This window comes from Anopheles coustani, chromosome 3, assembly GCF_943734705.1.
Source record: "Anopheles coustani chromosome 3, idAnoCousDA_361_x.2, whole genome shotgun sequence".
Lineage (NCBI taxonomy): Eukaryota > Metazoa > Arthropoda > Insecta > Diptera > Culicidae > Anopheles > Anopheles coustani.
Window position 1 is genome coordinate 61,502,232 of NC_071288.1, and position 18,345 is coordinate 61,520,576.

The window sequence follows — 18,345 nt, forward strand, 5'->3', positions numbered from 1 at the left end:
TCAGGAGCCTAGACAATCTGTAAGGTAGGCACTTTGGCATCTTTTTTTTTACCCAAGTGGGACCTAAACGGCTATTGCAACTTGTACCAAAGATATCGATATGATTTCCACGCAAAGTTGTTACGGAGACTAGCACTAGCGGTCAAATGGTCACGATTTGTAATACTGACAGAGGTGAACAAATGAAAAATAAAGGGACACATAAAAACATTACCAACAGATGACAAAATTGATTTTTATAACAGTCCACGTACGAGGAATAGCTCGAAGCCTAAGAATGAATCCTTAATTCCGAAAAGTATTCCGAAACAGGTCTAGAAATTACTTGACACTCTTAGAAGGTACGTCAGTGATAACATCAACTGAGGAATTGCTCACAAAAATACTTTACGATGTCGAATTACTTAAAAAAAACCTTTGTGTCGAAAAGTGTACATGATGAAGGAACTGTGATTTGGAAATGAAGCATGTTGTGATGTCAAAAGAGTTCAAATAAAACGTTTTGTTCATCGAATAGTCTTAAACCGATCTATTCGAGGCATAAAATAGGCAGATGATTTGGTAGCAACCTGCTTCGATGCCACAGATTCACCCTAACAGTCAAACACGCTAAAGACTGCGTTTTGCTATTAATTTCAATGGCAGCTAGTAGAACGTAAACTATGTAGTTTAGAGAAACCATCATAGACAAATGAGTTATTTGAATAATCTGAGACATGACCAATAACCCATCGTTAAAAAAATAATTTTACTTTGTGACTACTGTCTCCAGTAGGGCAATGATACAAACCTCACTTGTTACGTCGTGCGGTACTGGCATCGTATAATGTCCTTAAGTCACTCAAAATACTTCCCCGGATGAATGGACTTCAATCCCATGGCACATTTAGGGTGGTGATCGAAAAACAATGATCGAATGTCAAGGTATAAACGAGAACTGAAAATCGCGTTGCAGGGTACATGGAATAGTATAAAGTTGGTGGTAAAAGTCGTTGGTGATAAAAAAATCAGTAGAATCGATGCCGAATTGGTTGCAGGCAGTACTGGATACCAAAAGAAATCATACGAAATTCTAACTAAATGTTTTTTTTAATTTGACCACACTTGAGGCCTCAGATTATTATGTACACAGAACTGTATGCTCAGTTATGCATGATTGGTGAAAATGGCCTTTTTTCACTTATTATTTTATTACAAAAAATGCATAGAAGTTATGTATAAAGAAAGTGCATACTTCTTTTGTCTGATAAATTTGCTATTTGTCTGATAATTTGCTTTGAAATTAAATTAGGTCAATGTTTGCGCGAGTTATAGAAGAACAACCAGTGCTGGTTTGGATGTATACTGAATATTGCGGCCGACTGTATGTTTTTCAATTAAAACATATAAATCTGATAAACTTTTAAAAATAGCTCTAGGAACATTCTAAACATTTAAAAAAAAAACTATTAATGCAAAAGCACTAATACATTAAGACCAGAAACAAAATTCAGAAGAAGCCTACATTAAGAAAACTATGATTGTTTAGGTAACGGAAATCTTTGCTACTTGAAATTACATTTATAATAAGCAATTAGCAACGTAAAATGGATTACAGCAAGAAGAGAACATTTAAAGTAATAGTCAAATTTGTTTAAGGGTCACACCTGTTTCTTTGATATACTTACGTTTACTGTTGATACAAAGTTTCTATAAATATTGAGGATTGGGAATAACCTCAACCATCAACCGACTACCCAATCCTATTGTTTTCAATGAACAATCCCTATACTTACTGATAACGGTTCCTCGCTTCACTCGGTCACAGGTATTATAGTTAGATCCTGGGACGGGTGGCAACTTCCGGTTCGGTGGTGCAATGTAGCCAAGCTCATCGCGAATGTCCGGGCGTCTCTTGTCCAGAGTGGCAGCACCTGCCGGTCCCATCGACTGGTTGTACACGACATCGTCTGTCGCGGAGGACATGGGGTGGGTAGGTTAAAATAACAAACATTATTCGAGAACACAACGCTACATTCGCTACTGCAAAATTGCTACACAGGAAATGGGATGGGAATTGTGTTTGTGGTACATCGTTGGGCACATCACAGGAGCCCAACATGGCCTCCGTGCTAAACCGTCCGTGAATATCGGCAAATCGTCGTTGCGGCCATAGGAAAACCGGAGGTACAGGTACCCAAACACTCAACTCCACAAACAATAACAGCTTGAAACCTACAGTATACATCCTTCGGTCCGCATCGGGGATCGTCGTCTCGGCGTCGGGAGATTGCCACGCAAATGACCAGCACACCTACTGCCACCACGATCACGGTCGCGATCAGCGGTACCATGACGTTCAGGTCAATCCAGTGCGGAATCCATGGCGGATACATGCTGCCTGGTTGTGCGGAACCGAAGCTCGGCGCAATAGTGCCTACATTGCGTCGCAATTTATTGATGTGGTGTTATTGTTTGTTTTGTTGGTGTTGCGGTCGATTTTCATGAAAATTTTAGCAATATTTATATTAATGAATTGATAAAATCGACCGATCCGCGCGTACAGCAACGAAAATCGAACAGATTTTGTAATACCATTCGTAGGGGGGAGGGAAGAGGAAGGAACGATTAAAAGAGAAAGAGAAAAAGAGAAAAAAGAAAAGAAAAAGAGATTCCAAAAGTCAGTATACCTTTGCTAGTGTTGCCCTTGCTACGCAGAATACATATAACAATAATCGCAATTATAATAACAAGTAAAGCGGCTACGACTGGCACTACTAAGTTCAAATTGGAAAGGATGATACGGATCGTGTCCTCAGCCGTTAACTCGGGTATATCGCGAGTGGGTGCGATAGTCCCTGAAACAACCAATCAGAAAGAGAGAAAGAAGAGAGAGAGATTTAAGGGATACATTAATAAGTTAGTTTCTTTTTCTGTTCTTTTGATTACTTTGTTCATTTAACTTCCATTTGTTCGTTGGAGACAATTAAAAAAATGATTAGATTGAATTGTATCGAATACTTCCTACAACCAGATTAAAGACGGTTGTCCCGTTTTTTGATAGGTAAGTGGCATTAAAAACTTGTCACGTTTCTAAACGCTTAACTGTTTGTTTGAGAACGAGTTAAAGAGTGTGCGTGTGCTGTTCAAGCAAAAATAAAATGAGTATAACGTCAAACGCAGCTACAGTAATACACCTTTCTACAAAAAATCAAAATAAGTTAGACATCGAGCTATTAAACAAATTACACTATGTTCAGATAGAACAATATTATTTTAATAACCACTACAAAAAGGTAAAGGTTTTGGTAAAAAAATAAACTTACAGGAAACGGTGACCAAATCTAAGCCATTTGATGTGATCAGTCAAAAGGTCTAACAAATAAACGGTGTGCATATTTAACAACTAACGATATAAGAAAAGGGCTAGGAATGAAAAACAGGTACAAACCTACGAAAGTTACGCGATAAATTGCATATTGTAAAAGCACAAGAGTATTCCGTTTAGTGATTGATGATGAATGAATGATATAGCAGGTACGTTAATCAAATAAAAAATGCTCTTGACTCGATCCACCTTTACTAGAACTGCTACACAAAACTTATTATTCTCTAACGCACACATAATAAAATAGTAACCGGCGAATTCGGCTCAAATATTGTTTCTTTCGATCCAATTCCAGATTGAGTTCGCCGAGTTCAGAACAAAAACAAACATAAACAACAGAAACTAAATTAAACGCAATTGAAATGAAAATAAAATGCATGAGAATCTTTTGCGTTAGGTTTGCTGAAACTATGATAAGTGAACGAGTGAGAATCTTTTACTGGGAGATATTACGTAAGTTTGGCGAAAGTGATTGACAATGACTAAAGGGGAATAGGAGGGGCAGCAAAGTTTGTAATTAATTACCACGACTAAAGCTATCCTTGTGACACACACTCACAATCACCTCTTACCAAATTTTAAGCTACTCAAACGAATCCTTTTTTGATTCAAAATTGTATTTTAAATGCGATTGTTTGTTTTTTATTAAATGATACACAGTGTTTCAACAAGCAGGTGTTGGCCGTTTTAGTGAGATAACTTGTATTGCTTACTGGAACCTGACTATTTACAGACACAAAATGTATATACAAATTACGATCGCTTTCGATTGTTGTTTGACTTCGTGCGGCTGATACAGTATATACATTTAGTGCTTCCTTTTTCACTTATGGTAGTTTTTTCCGTTCTAAAACGTGATAAAGGTTTATCAAATCGTTCGTTCTGCTTGTGCATAAATCGATTGAATAATAATTGTTTATTAGTTTTTCAAGACTCTACTTGCAGAATGTTAAATCTTTGGTACTCTTTTTATATGCTTTCTGATGGTTGTTTCAGAGATTTATGGAGACGTTTGTGTTTAATTTCCCATCACAAACGAAAAGGAGAACAAATTATGAATTATGCTTACGATTACTTTGTATGTGCTGTACGTTTATATGATGCAAAATAGAAAACGTAACGATCAAACATCCACCATCCGTTATGTAACCTTTAGTTTACATTCGTTCTTAGCTATTTTGCATCTTAATTTAACGATTTCATGTAAGTTTTTTACGAACTGTATTTTCTTAACTTAAAAGATATTATAATTATAGAAAGATAAATGAAAATTTTCAATGATTCAAATCAAATTGTCAATAAAGTAACCAGAGCGCAACAAAACAAAAAGAATATAAAAAAGTGCAACTGCAGCAAACAATAACATGAACGATGAGGATGATTTTGAGCGATGATTAATTTGAAATTCAAAACTCAGTATTTTCCTTAAAAAACAAAACAGTATAAGATCGGTTGAGGGTCGGCAACTGATTTTATTTGGCTTAAAAGCCGTAATATTTTCCGTAATTAAAAAACAATGAAATATCGCCTGATGTAAATGACCCGTGGTGGTTGGAGACATTTTTGCATAATCTGGTTTCTTTTGTGAAAGATGTGCCGACCCCTGATATAAAGTATTGCTGTTTATGGCAAGTTATATAGTCCAAGCGTCCTTCCTGGTTCAAGAACAAAAGTAAACAATGTAAAACCTGAATGTGTTGAAATAAAAAAATGAATTGGTTTAAAAGTGAACCAAACAAGCTCAGTTTTCTTCCATTTTGTTTATCTTCAATAAAGCAGAGAATCAATTTTAACGAAATACAAAACCCTAATCACTTACCTCCGGTTATGGTGAGGGTAGCAAATTCATATTCGGCCACGGTAAACCCAGCATTATTATGTGCGGTCACACGAAGGTTATACCATGTTGCCGGTTCAAGATCTAGTACTACAAAGTTTCCGCCTGGCTTCACATTGTTGGAAATCTGGTTCCAGTCAATTTGATCCCTGTTATTCAATGGAAAAGAAAAGAAATGACTCGTTAGTCATGCCAAATCTTAAAGTCGCGAAGCTTTCACATACTTCTTTTTGTGTTCAACAACAAAATGCGACATGCGACAGCCACCATCCTTCCAGGCCGGTAGATGCAGCGTGATCGAGTTCGATGAAACTTCGATGAAGCGAGATTTTTCTGGCAACAGTGGTTTCGAGCCTTTCGTGCGTGTATTCAGAATGTCGGATGGTTCTCCGGCGCCAATGGTATTGTAAGCGGTAGCATAAACCTGGTAGCGCGAGCCGCAAAACAGCTTTTCGATGGTATACTTCGGGGCCTCGAGTGCGACATCAATCGTTTCCCACTCTCCAAACTCTGGTTTGTAGTGGAGCGTGTATCCCTGCAGAGGCGCAGTGTCGGATTCATGAGGCTTCAGTTTTACTGACAGCGAATCCGTGGTCGTAGCCGTTAGGGTTAGTTGTGGGGACTGCGGAGGGGCCAATACGATAAGCCGGTGCGTGATGGAATCCTTGGCGATCGAGTTTTCAGCCGTACAGGTATAGTCACCAGCGTCCTGGCGAATGACGTCCTTAATGAAAAGTGATCCTTCCGGCAGCTGACGGATTCGTTCGTTGGGTACAAACTCTACACCCTTGATCTTCCATGTAATATCGGGAGTCGGAGAACCGACGGCCAAACACGGCAGCTTGGCGTCTTCCTTGAAGGTGGCAGTAAATTTATCGTCGAATGATGCGATCTTCGCCGGTACCTTGTCGCTCGGCATGGCCGAAAGTGTCTTGGACGATTGTCCTTCGCCGATCGTGGTGGATGCGGTAACCCAGAACTCGTATTTTTGGTTTTTCTCCAATCCCGAAGCCTCGTAGCTCATCTGGTACGATGGCACCTTGTGGCTCTTGGGTTCTTGATCGCCGCTCTTGATGTAGACGGTGTACTGCAAGATCAAGCCATTCGGTTGCGCCGGTGGCTGCCAGGAAACAAGAATCGAACCCTCCGACATAACCAGTGCCTTGACGGCAGTTGGGGCCTCCGGTACGTCCTGTTCCGTTTGACAATGGATTGGAGCACTACGTACACCATCGCCACCTGATGTGGTGGCCAGTACCTGCATTGTGTAGTTGGTGTATTTCTTCAAACCATGCAGCACAGTGTCGCTTGAAGCAGTCTTCTTGTAGTCCTTGTTTTTGTCGTCGTTCCAGAGGTCACTCGGAGCGTACACTACCTTGTAGCCTTTGATAACGCCATTTGCTGACTCCAATGGTGGACTCACCCAAGACACGCGGATGGTTTGCGAGGTCAATGTCGTGCACATCGTATCACTTGGTGGTTGGTCGGGTGTGCCCTCGGCGGTGTACTGCTTCTCTTCGTCGCTCATCGGTCCGGCACCTACCTTGTTGAAAGTCTGAATGACGATCGAGTATTGCGTGTACGTCTTCAAGTTGTTGATCTCCAGGCTATGTTCCTTGCCTTCACCTCCTTCAAGCGAGTAGTTGACGGTCTCATAAATGAACGACGAGTTCACGGATGTTTGCTTGAAGCCGACGTAGTATCCCAAGATATCGCCGTTCCATTCGGCGCGCGGTGGTGCCTTCCAGCTTACGCGCAGGGTTGTTTGATTGATTGGTTCCACCTTGATAGCCTGTGGTTTACCCGAAGGTGCCTCCTCAGCCGTGATGATCGTGACCACATCCGAAGGATCCGATACACCGATTTCGTTCTCCGCTACGATTCGGATATTGTATGTTGTTGCCGGGCTCAGCTTCTGCACTTGCGCCTCATTGGTATCACCAGGGACGATCACACGATCAATATCATTTTCCCATGATCCACGAGACCGCTTGAATTCTATGATATACCGTTTCAGCGGTGAGTTTCCATCGTACGGCTTGGCCCAACTCAGCTGCACAGTACGTCCCGACTTGTCCAGCACCTTTAGTGCGTACGGCATCTCTGATGGCTCCTGGATGATCATGTTGATGCTCGTATCGTCGCTTCCGAACGCGTTCGTGGCCATACAAGTGAACAGCGCCGAATCGCTGCGTTCCGTGCGCTTAATGGACAGGCTCGAAGTCACTCCATTGGGCAAGATTTCCTCACGAATGGTATAGCGGTTGTCCGACTTCGGATCTAAACGAATGTTGTTCATGTTCCACAGAATGCCGATCGGTTTTTCCCCCTTCGCTTCGCACTGCAGGACGGTCGGTTCTCCACGTCGTGCCGTTTGATTGCGCAACTTTTCCACAAACTCTGGCGGCGCCTGGACGGTGATCAAAGTAACCGCACTCAATCCAGATCCGATACCGTTGATTGCCTCGCACAAATAGTAGCCTTCGTTCGATTTTTGAATATTCTGGATAAACAGTGAGCCTTCCTCTACGCGAATGCTGGAATCGTTCGAGCGCAGATCCTTGTACTCTCCAGGAGTATCACCTAAGTAGAGGAAAGCAAATTAGAACGGTAATCATGCTCGGTTCAGTTTTAAACTAGTTACGGAACGAAAACTTACCCACTGCTTTCTTCCAGGTCACCTGTGGTTTCGGGAAACCATCTGCTTTACATTCAACTTTGGCATTCGAACCTTGGGCAAACGCTTTGTCAGTAGGCTCCAGAATCCACCTGGGAGGTACTGTTTGTTTTGCCAATCAAAAGCATTATGTCGCGCGGGTGAAATTAGAAAAGATGAATTAGTATTGACCTTCCTCTTCTTTCCCACGTGCATTAGTTTGGTTGAAAATGAATCGATGTTGCATTTCAAGATGATTCGCTATTCCTTCCAATCGCGCCATTGGAGAGAAAAGCATGTGCGGCTGAGCTTAGTTTGTAACCATAAAATTCTATTTACTCATTCAAGAAGTATTACATGAATTCAGAAGAATTTGATTAGTTATTAGAATAGAAAATCACAGTTCTTTTCGCACTCATCAATCTCTTCTCGTCATTTGCAACATCTTTCATGCACCAAATGTGGCACATTGTGGGTCGTTTTAAACAAACCAAAGCAATAATTGGGACAACTAAAAAAAGGGATGGTAGGGGAAAAGCATGCACAAATAGCACGATTGCGAATGCGTCAGCTCTACCGTAAGCGCGCAATTACGGAGATGCATTCGAAATGTACTCTCAACTACAAAATAAAAATCAAGGAAGCAGGATGTGGAATAGAGTTGATTGGGATGGGAAGTAGGACAGCCCCGAATACGCCCTGTGCTCAGATATTTGACAGCGAAGAGTGAAGTGCTTTCTAGGTGGGATAGGATTTTCGTGGGATTTGTGGAGAGGATAGCGAAAGCACTTTTTTGCGGCGAAATAGTGTGTACAACGTCGTGTGGGTTCACAGTGTCCCTGCAACTTGTTACTTCAAACTTTTGGTATTTTTGAAAAGATTTTCCACACTTCTGTTTCATCCCCGAAGTTTAGAGTTTATCGTTACAAAGCACTCAAAAAGATTTTGAAACATTGAAAATAAAAAAAGAACTTAACCAAACAAGTAAAGGGACACAACTGATAGAGGATGGTTTCTAGGTTCCGCAGTGCCAACAACTGTAAGAAGAAATCCAGAACAAACCCTTGACATTTAATTCAACTGTGGCCTGTGCCGTATCAGCTTCATTTCTGGCATGGCAACTATAGTTTCCAGCATGATCACCGCGCACGGCCTCGATGCTCAACGTGCTGGCCCGCTTCCGGGTTTCGATGCGTATGCCGGGAACGTGCTTGGTGTGTAGGTTCACTTCACCGTTGAACAGCCATTCAAAGTTGACCGGCAGATCACCGTGCACGACGGTGCAGATGATCTGCAAGAACTCGTCGACGAACGTCGGATTGTCGCCCGTGTACAGGAGGGATATCTTGGGAGGTACTGTAAGTCGGAAAAGGGGGAAAACAGAAAAGAGAAACCGAAAAAAGGGAGCCAGAAGTTAGATCTAAGGGGTGCCGGGAAGAAACTACGCTGTACCATTCACAATCAGTTGTTCCGTGTGTTCCACGACTCCGGCTACATTAGTCGCACGGCATGTGTAGTTTCCAGCGTGACCACCGGTGATGCCTTCAATGCTGAGCGCTTTGGCGCGCTTCCCGAAGGCTAACGCTGTTATGCCGTGCAAACTGTCGATGGTACTGATCGCACGCCCATCGTACAGCCAGTCAATCGTAATGGGGAAATCTCCCGAGATTACGCTACACTGGATCGACGCCGAATCACCGTGATTCATAGGATCCGCCCCAAAGCTGAACGGAAGTATTTTTGGTGGGACTACAAATCGGAAAGGAGAACCGGTGGGGTGTGTTAACGCACCCGGGGAAAGGACGTTGGCAAAGGAACATGGGAAGAAGAGGTACAAGAGCAAAACAAAAACACCATTTAGCGCAGGGTAAAACTATCTCAAACCATTCACTATAAGCTCAGCAGTGTGGGAAGCCGAACTAGCGCGATTAGTGGCCCGGCAGGTGTAGTTTCCAGCATATCGTTCATCAACGCCATCGATTGCCAGGGCTTTGGTGCGTTTCCCAAAGTCCGCGATGCTGACGCTCTCACTAAACGACGCTTCCGAAATGGAAGCACCGTTGAAGTACCATTCGATCATGATTGGCATATCGCCGGATATGACGCTGCACTGAACGGATGCAGAATCGCCATAGTTAAGTGCGTCCTCACCAAAAACAAATGGGGCGATCTTTGGCGGAGCTTTAAAAAAACATTTGAAAAAAACACTTCTATCAACCTTTTTGTGAGAAGAAAACAAGAAAATGATGGTGGAAGTGGAAGGTAAAAATGAACAAAACAAAATAGAATTGCAAGCCATGGTGTCTAACCGTTGACGTTAAGCACCGCTGAAAAGGACGTAACTTCGGCGTGATTCGTAGCCCGGCACGTGTAGTTCCCGACGTGGCGCTCGTTGACGCCATCGATCGACAGGGCTTTAGCTTTTTTGCCAAAGTCCGCCTGGTTGATGTTGTAGAACGGATCGAGTTGATCGACAGCGATCTCGTTCAGGTACCATTGGATTTTGATTGGGAAGTCCCCAGACGTTATGCTGCAGTAAATGAGCGCCGAGTCACCATAATTGAGCGGTTCGTCACCAAAGGTGAACGGTGCTATTTTGGGCGGAACTAAAAGCAAAAGTAAAGGCATTGGTTCTTATAAATCGAAACAACGATGTTTTTCCCTAAGCTAGTTAATTGCGCCAGTATAATTGAAAAGTTGAGGAAGTGAAGGAAAAGGCGGAACTTAACAAAGTAAATAAGCTGTGTCTAAGGAGCCTTCATTGCTGATTACCGTTCACTATCAGTTCGTTTTCGTATTCCACGGAGCTGGCCACATTTGTTGCCTTGCAGCTATACACTCCCGCGTACCGTTCATCAACACCGTCGATCGACAGGGCTTTGGTACGTTTGCCAAAGTCGGCTATATTAAGCCTATCTAAATGGTGGTATTTAGTGAGAGGTTTGCCTTTAAAAAACCATTCGATCTCGATGGGCAAATCACCAGAAATTATGTTGCAGGAGACGGATGCTGATTCACCATAGTTCATCGGATCCTCACCAAACGTGAAGGGAGCAATCTTAGGGGGTACTAAGAGAAAATAAAATCCACATGAAAGTATGGCAGGATATGGACTCATGACTAGCTCGCCAATATGGAATCCGAAGTTATCTTGGATTCGCTGATGTTTATCTTTTAAGCTGATACATAATTATATTATGCATTATTATTATTAACTACACTATATTCCAATATGCCAGGCGAAGAATTTCATCATTTTAGAAAACCTGACTGGGATCGGTCTGGGTGGAATGGGATATGTGGATAAAGTCAAAGAGTGAACATAATATGAATTATCGTCACACAATCGCCTACCGTTTACCAATAGTGCGGCACTAAACTGTACTACATCGGCCATATTTGATGCCTCACAAGTATAGTTTCCTGCATGCCGAGCCGTCACTGAGTCGATAGTGAGCGCCTTGGCTCGCTTGCCAATATTGGTGATCGTTGTGGCAGGATCCTCAATCAACGCGTCATTGAAATACCAACGGATACCGATGGGAAGATCACCCGACGGTACATTGCACTGGATTGAGCCGGAATCACCCTCGTTCATCGGTTCTTCGCCAAAACTGAAGGGAAATATTTTCGGAGGAACTATTCACCAGACGCGCAGTGGGGAGAACCGATAGGTGCAGGGGGAGAAAAGTTGAAAAGGGGAAAGGAAAGTTTCCATATCATTAGCAGTGGTCAATATCACAAACCGTTCACAATCAGTTCGGTAGACTGCTCAACAATGCCAGCCCGATTTTGTGCCCGGCAGGTGTAATTGCCAGCGTGGTGATCTCGTATCGATTCGATCGTTAACGTACTAACGCGTCGACCCGAGTGCACAATCGACACGCCGTAGTCGTTGGCCTTCGATACGAGTCGCCCGTCGTGCAGCCACTCGATGTCGATCGGTAGGTCGCCAATGGTCACAGCACACTGCACCGTCACGAAGCTCTCGATGTACGATGGCTCCTCGCCGAAGGAGAAAGGGAATATTTTCGGAAGTACTAGTGCCAACCAACGTGGCGAAAATAAACAAAAATAAACGTGTACGAATAATTTAAATGATATGGTATACGCAGGGTAAGATCATTCATGCATTTAAAGGACACCGGACTGGAGTTAACGAAAAACAAAATCCAACATGCAGTTGCGGTTAGCTACAGCTCACAACCCGTACCATTGACGAACAGTTCAGCCGACTGGTTGCGGCTCCCGGCGATATTCCTCGCAATGCAAGTGTACACTCCAGAATGGCCGGCGCCTACCGACGGAATGTTCAACGAGCTTGAACGTTTGCCAATTGAGGTGATTTCAATGTTGGAACTAATGCGCATCGGTTTTCCATTGAACAGCCAACCGATCTCGATCGGAAGATCACCTTTTGAGACGTGGCATGTTACCTGGACGCTTTCCTCCGAATCGACATGGTCCTCGAAATGGAATGGATTTATAACCGGCAGGGCTTGAGAGATGGCAGAGTTCACGGTATTCGAGAAAAGTCAAATTGAAGGAGGAGTATGAGGAGAACCAAAGAAAACAAACTAACATTAACCTCTAAGAAATGTGTGCACAAACCATTGATCACCAACTCGGTGTTGGAAGTAGCTTCGCCAGCCTTATTTTTTACACGGCACTCGTAAACCCCTCGATGTTGGGGCTCGATCGAATTGATACTCAGTGAACTAAGCTTTTCGGAGAGTTTTACTACCATGATGCCCTCGTTCTCTGACGATATTGGGACGTTGTTCAAGTACCAACGAATCTCCAATGGAGAGTCCCCTTTTACGACCATACAGTTGACGGCGACACTGTCACCAGTGTTGAGGATTTCCTCTCCAAAACTAAACTGCATGATCGTTGGAACAACTGGGAGAAATTCGAATATAAAGCGTGGGAAATGGAAAAGGAAACCGCAATTAAAGTAGGAAAAAGAAAATGCTCGAAAAGATACCGTTTATCACTAGTTCCGCTGATTGTACAGCTTCGCCGGCACGATTCTTAGCCCGACATTCGTATGTTCCACGGTTGAAGTCTCCGATCGGATCAATACTGAGCGAGCTGAGTCGCTCCGACATTCGCGCTATCACAATCCCATTCTCATTGGTTGGAAGCTGATTTCCATTGAAATACCATCGAATTTCGAATGGCGCGTCACCTTTTGCGATCATACAGTTAACAGCGGCACTGTCACCTGTGTTAAGGATTTCTTCTCCAAAACTGAAGTGCATGATCGTTGGCACGACTGGCGAAGTTTGGAACCAGGATGGGAATCAGGAATAAAATAAGCAAACAAATAAAACCTAAAATCAGACATCTACTCTAGAGAGTACCGTTTATGACTAATTCAGCTGACTGGATGGCTTCACCAGCACGATTCTTGGCCCGACATTCGTATGTTCCACGGTTGAAGTCCCCAATCGGATCAATACTGAGCGAACTGAGTCGCTCCGACATTCGCGCTATCACAATCCCATTCTCATTCGTTGGAAGCTGATTTCCATTGAAATACCATCGAATTTCTAACGGGGCGTCACCCTTAAAGACCATACAGTTAACGGCGGTACTTTCGCCGGAATTCAGTGGTTCCTCTCCGAAGAAAAATGGTGTTATTGAAGGTGGTACTGAAGATGGAACGATGTATAGAGGGAGAAAGGGACTTGTATAAATATCTGCAATATAAAGCTGAACCTAACCCAACACATTCAATTGCGACGTGTGGCGCACTTCACCGGCCTGGTTTCGCGCCAAACAGGTATAGTTTCCCGCGTGTCTCGAGTTCACCGACTCAATCGTAAGCATGCTCACCCGGTGGCCACTCTTGGTGATGATGACGCCATCTTCGCTGGTCGTGTACAACGGTTGCCCATTGAACGACCAGAATATTTCGATCGGCATATCACCCTTTGTCACCGCACAGCTGACCGTTGTCATGCTGGACGTGTCAAACGGTTCATCTCCGAATTCAAACGGCATAATGTAGGGGACAACTTTCAGCAGAAGACCAGTAAGGAAGTTTAGGAATGAAGAACGATGAAAAGAATAACGCATTAAAAACAACTCATCGGCTAACCTATAACGATCAGCTCGGAACCATGCTCCACGGTGCCGGCCGGATTGCGTGCGACACATATGTAATTTCCAGCGTGGCGAGGTTGCACAGATTCGATAGATAATAGACTGCTTCGCTGTCCACTTTTGGTAATATGAATACCATCGCTGGTGTAGATCATACGCCCATTGAACGCCCAACTTATTTCAATCGGAAGATCACCTTTTGTGACGGTACAACTAACCGTCACCGCGCTGTAGATGTCAAACGGTTCCTCTCCGAACTCGAACGGGTGGATTATGGGAAGAACTTCAGAACGGGAAGCATTGGAATAAGATGTCAATGAAGATTAGGGCAGGGAAAACATAAATGGAATAAAACTGCAAACTTAAATATCACCGACTAACCCATAACATTCAGGGTGGTAGCGTATTCGGCTGTACCGGCCTGATTGCTCGCTACACAGCTGTAGTTACCAGCATGGCGCGGTTGAACCGACTCAATCGAAAGCATACTGATACGGTGCCCACTTTTTGTAATCAGTACCCCGTCGCCAGTACGAATCTGGCGATCATTGAAAAGCCATAAGATTTCGATGGGAAGGTCGCCCTTCGTCACGACACAACTAACAGTGGTGGCGCTGTATATATCAAACGGTTCCTCACCAAACTCGAATGGAAGTATAATGGGAAGCACTATGAAACAAACAGAATAGAAAATGGTTAACCTCAGCTACACGACGGAAATAAATAGACTTTGGATTCTCATTTGTTGCGTATTTGTGATTGCTTCAAGAATTGGGACGGAAGGATAAATATATCTGCCACGGCATAAAAGTAATTTCGCCTCGGCTCACCCATAACCATCAGTTCTGCAGAGTGCTTCGCTTCGCCGGCAGGATTCTTTGCGATGCAGGTGTAGTTACCGGCGTGTCTTGGTTGAACCGACTCTATGGAAAGCATACTGACCCGTTGCCCTCCGGGGGTTATTAACACGCCATCGTTAGTCCGCAGGCGATATGCGTTGAAGTACCAACTAATTTCGATAGGTGAGTCTCCCTTGGTGACAGCACAGGTGACGGTGGTCGTAGAGTAAATATCGAATGGTTCGTCACCGAAATCGAACGGCATAATGATTGGAATGACTAAGGGAGACACATGGTGTAAATGAGGAGGTATGGCAGGAAGAAATAGAACGAAAGATTGAACATTGAATAATCCATCCACCAACCCATCACTTTGAGCTCCGATGAGTGTTGCGCCTCCCCTGCGAGATTTTTCGCAATACAGGTATAATTTCCAGCGTGTCGAGGCTGGACTGACTCTATAGAGAGGAAGCTTATCTTTTGGCCATTCGTCGTTATCAGAACACCGTCACTGGTGCGCAGCCGATAGTCGTTGAACAACCAGATCAGCTCGATGGGCGAGTCACCTTTCGTTACGGCACACGTTACCGTGGTGGTACTGTAGACATCAAACGGATCATCTCCGAACTCAAAGGGCATGATAATTGGCGTGACTTTCGAGCGAAAGGTTGAGAGGAACAAAACGAGTACCAATTAAGCTAAACCACCACTAGCAAAGAGAAGAGATTTCAGGGACGGGATATGATTTTGACGGAAGATAAAAGGATCACAAACAGACGATTCATCTAGCATGCCATCAATATAACCTATCAAACAAGTCTCTCCTACCGATGACTTTTAACTCCGATGTATGCTCTACGAATCCGGCTTTATTTCGCGCGACACAGGTGTAATTTCCGGCGTGCCTGGCTTGTACCGACTCGATGTACAGCAGGCTCATCTTCTGTCCACTTTTCGTGATTGTTATTCCGTCATTGGAAAAGATTTTACTCCCATTGAACATCCAGTTAATTTCGATCGGCGTATCGCCTTTCGCAACAGCACAGCTAACAGTCGTGGTACTGTGAGTGTCGGAAGGTTCGTCACCAAATTCAAACGGCAACAGTATGGGAGGAACTGTAAACATATTGGAATGGGGAGGAAGACAGGGTTTGGCATTAACGAAATTAAATGAACATAGACACCGATTACCGATCACTTTTAACTCCGACGTGTGCTCCACAAATCCGGCCTTGTTCCGGGCGACACACGTATAGTTTCCCGCGTGGTGCGGCTGCACGGATTCGATCGAGAGGATACTAATTTTCTGGCCACTCTTTGTGATAAGTATACCATCGTTGGAAAATATTTTGCTACCATTAAACATCCAGTTGATTTCGATTGGAGTGTCCCCTTTTGCTACCGCACAACTGACTGTCATTGTACTCGACATATCGGCCGGTTCCTCACCAAACTCGAACGGTAGAAGGATCGGAGGTACTAGGATAGGGCAGGTGAGTTAAAAAATACTTTTTGTGAGAAAATCCCTGTCTTTTACCGATCACTTTTAGTTCCGATGTATGCTCCGCGAAACCAGCGCGGTTTCGAGCGACGCACGTATAGTTCCCGGCATGTCGGGCTTGTACTGATTCGATCAAGAGAAAACTTGTCTTTTGACCGCTTTTCGTAATTAAGATACCGTCCGAGGTGAAGATCTTACTGCCGTTGAACATCCAGTTGATTTCGATAGGAGGATCTCCCTTGGCTACTGCACAGCTTACCGTTGTTGTGCTTTGCACATCCGCCGGTTCCTCACCGAAATCGAACGGAAGTAGAATTGGGGGGACTATTGTGGTAAGGAACCAAAAGCAGGGATTTTAGATTTTGGATAGTACAGGAGGATTAATGAAAAAGAGGGAAAATAGAATGGCACGTCACGATGTACTATCTTTACCCATCACTTTTAGTTCTGATGTATGCTCGGCGAAACCGGCCCGATTACGTGCAACGCATGTATAGTTCCCGGCATGCCGGGCTTGTACTGATTCGATGGAGAGAAAGCTAATCTTTTGACCACTTTTTGTAATCAATATGCCGTCGGAAGTGAAGATCTTACTGCCATTGAACATCCAGTTGATTTCAATCGGTGGATCACCTTTAGCTACTGCACAATTGACCGACGTTGTGCTTTGCACATCCGCCGGTTCCTCGCCGAAATCGAATGGAAGTAGAATTGGGGGGACTGTTGTGGTAAGGAACCAGAAGAAATGATTTGGGATTTAAGATAGGTCAGGTAGATAATGTAAAAGAGTGAAAATAGAATGGCACGTCATGATGTACTATCTTTACCGATCACTTTCAACTCAGAAGTATGCTCTGCAGTACCCGCACGATTGCTCGCGAGGCAGGTGTAGTTGCCGGCGTGCCGTGGATGCACGGAGTCGATCGAGAGCATACTGATCTTCTGACCACTTTTCGTGATGGAAATCTCATCACTCTGCGTAATCTTGCGCCCCTCGAAAAGCCATTCAATCTCAAGCGGTGTGTCACCTTTCGCAACCGCACAGCTGACCATCGTTGTACTCAAAATGTCGGCCGGTTCGTCACCGAATTCAAACGGGAGCAACATTGGAAGAACTGAACAGAAATGACAACTACACATTATACCGCAACAGTTGAACGTCGGAGGAGGGATATATTTAGTGGATGGCAGGAACAGGTTAGTTGCATATAACATTTTTTTGTGTATTCTAACCTATAACCTTCAGGTCGGAGCTGTGCTCTACAAAACCTGCCTTGTTCCGTGCGACACACGTGTACCGACCAGCGTGCCTCGGCTGCACGGACTCAATGTAGAGGATGCTCATTTTGACGCCGGATTTGGTGATGGTGATACCGTCACCCGTCGCAAGGTTAACTCCATTAAACATCCAGTTTATTTCGATCGGAGTATCACCCTTAATAACCGCACAACTCACAGTGGACGTAGTGAGCATATCGAACGGCTCCTCACCGAACTCAAAGGGCATTATGAAGGGTTTTACTGGCAATGGATAAGGCGGAATGAGTGAGGAATCAGAGATACCAAGGGAATAAATAGGGAACGGGAAAAACATATTTGGCACAACTCCAACTCCAGCAGAACCTAATTACCTATCACCTTCAACTCGGACGTATGGTTAGCATGTCCGGCAATATTTTTTGCCATGCAGGTATAGTTGCCGGCGTGGACTGAGTGGACCGATTCGATAGTAAGCATGCTAATACGCTGACCACTCTTCGAGATCAGAATACCCGACTCTCCTAGGACCACATCATGACCGTTGAAAAGCCAGCTAAAACTGAGCGGTGTGTCCCCTTTCGTGACGGCACATTGCACCGTAGCCATACTTGACTCATCAAAGGCATCTTCTCCGAACTCGAATGGCAATATTACTGGTAGAACTTTCACGGACGAATTGGAATGGATTGAAAAGACATCACTTGTAATTTGAAACAAAAGAGTTTTTGGGAAATGTAAAAAAGAATAAGCTACAACGTTATAACCAGAAGATCC

The 18,345-nt window shown here is 43.9% G+C and overlaps 1 protein-coding gene across 1 annotated transcript in view; it reads right to left on the reverse strand.

Annotated features, from left to right (window-relative positions):
- LOC131259281 (cell adhesion molecule Dscam2) overlaps positions 1-18,345 on the reverse strand; it is a 57,308-nt gene that overhangs the window by 6,900 nt on the left and 32,063 nt on the right. The window contains exons 10-14 of the mRNA XM_058260733.1: positions 7,864-7,983; positions 5,429-7,787; positions 5,187-5,353; positions 2,219-2,416; positions 1,776-1,949 (exon numbers count right to left, since the gene is read on the reverse strand). Coding sequence (XP_058116716.1) covers positions 1,776-1,949; positions 2,219-2,416; positions 5,187-5,353; positions 5,429-7,787; positions 7,864-7,983 — 3,018 coding nt within the window. The remainder of the gene's footprint in view (positions 1-1,775; positions 1,950-2,218; positions 2,417-5,186; positions 5,354-5,428; positions 7,788-7,863; positions 7,984-18,345) is intronic.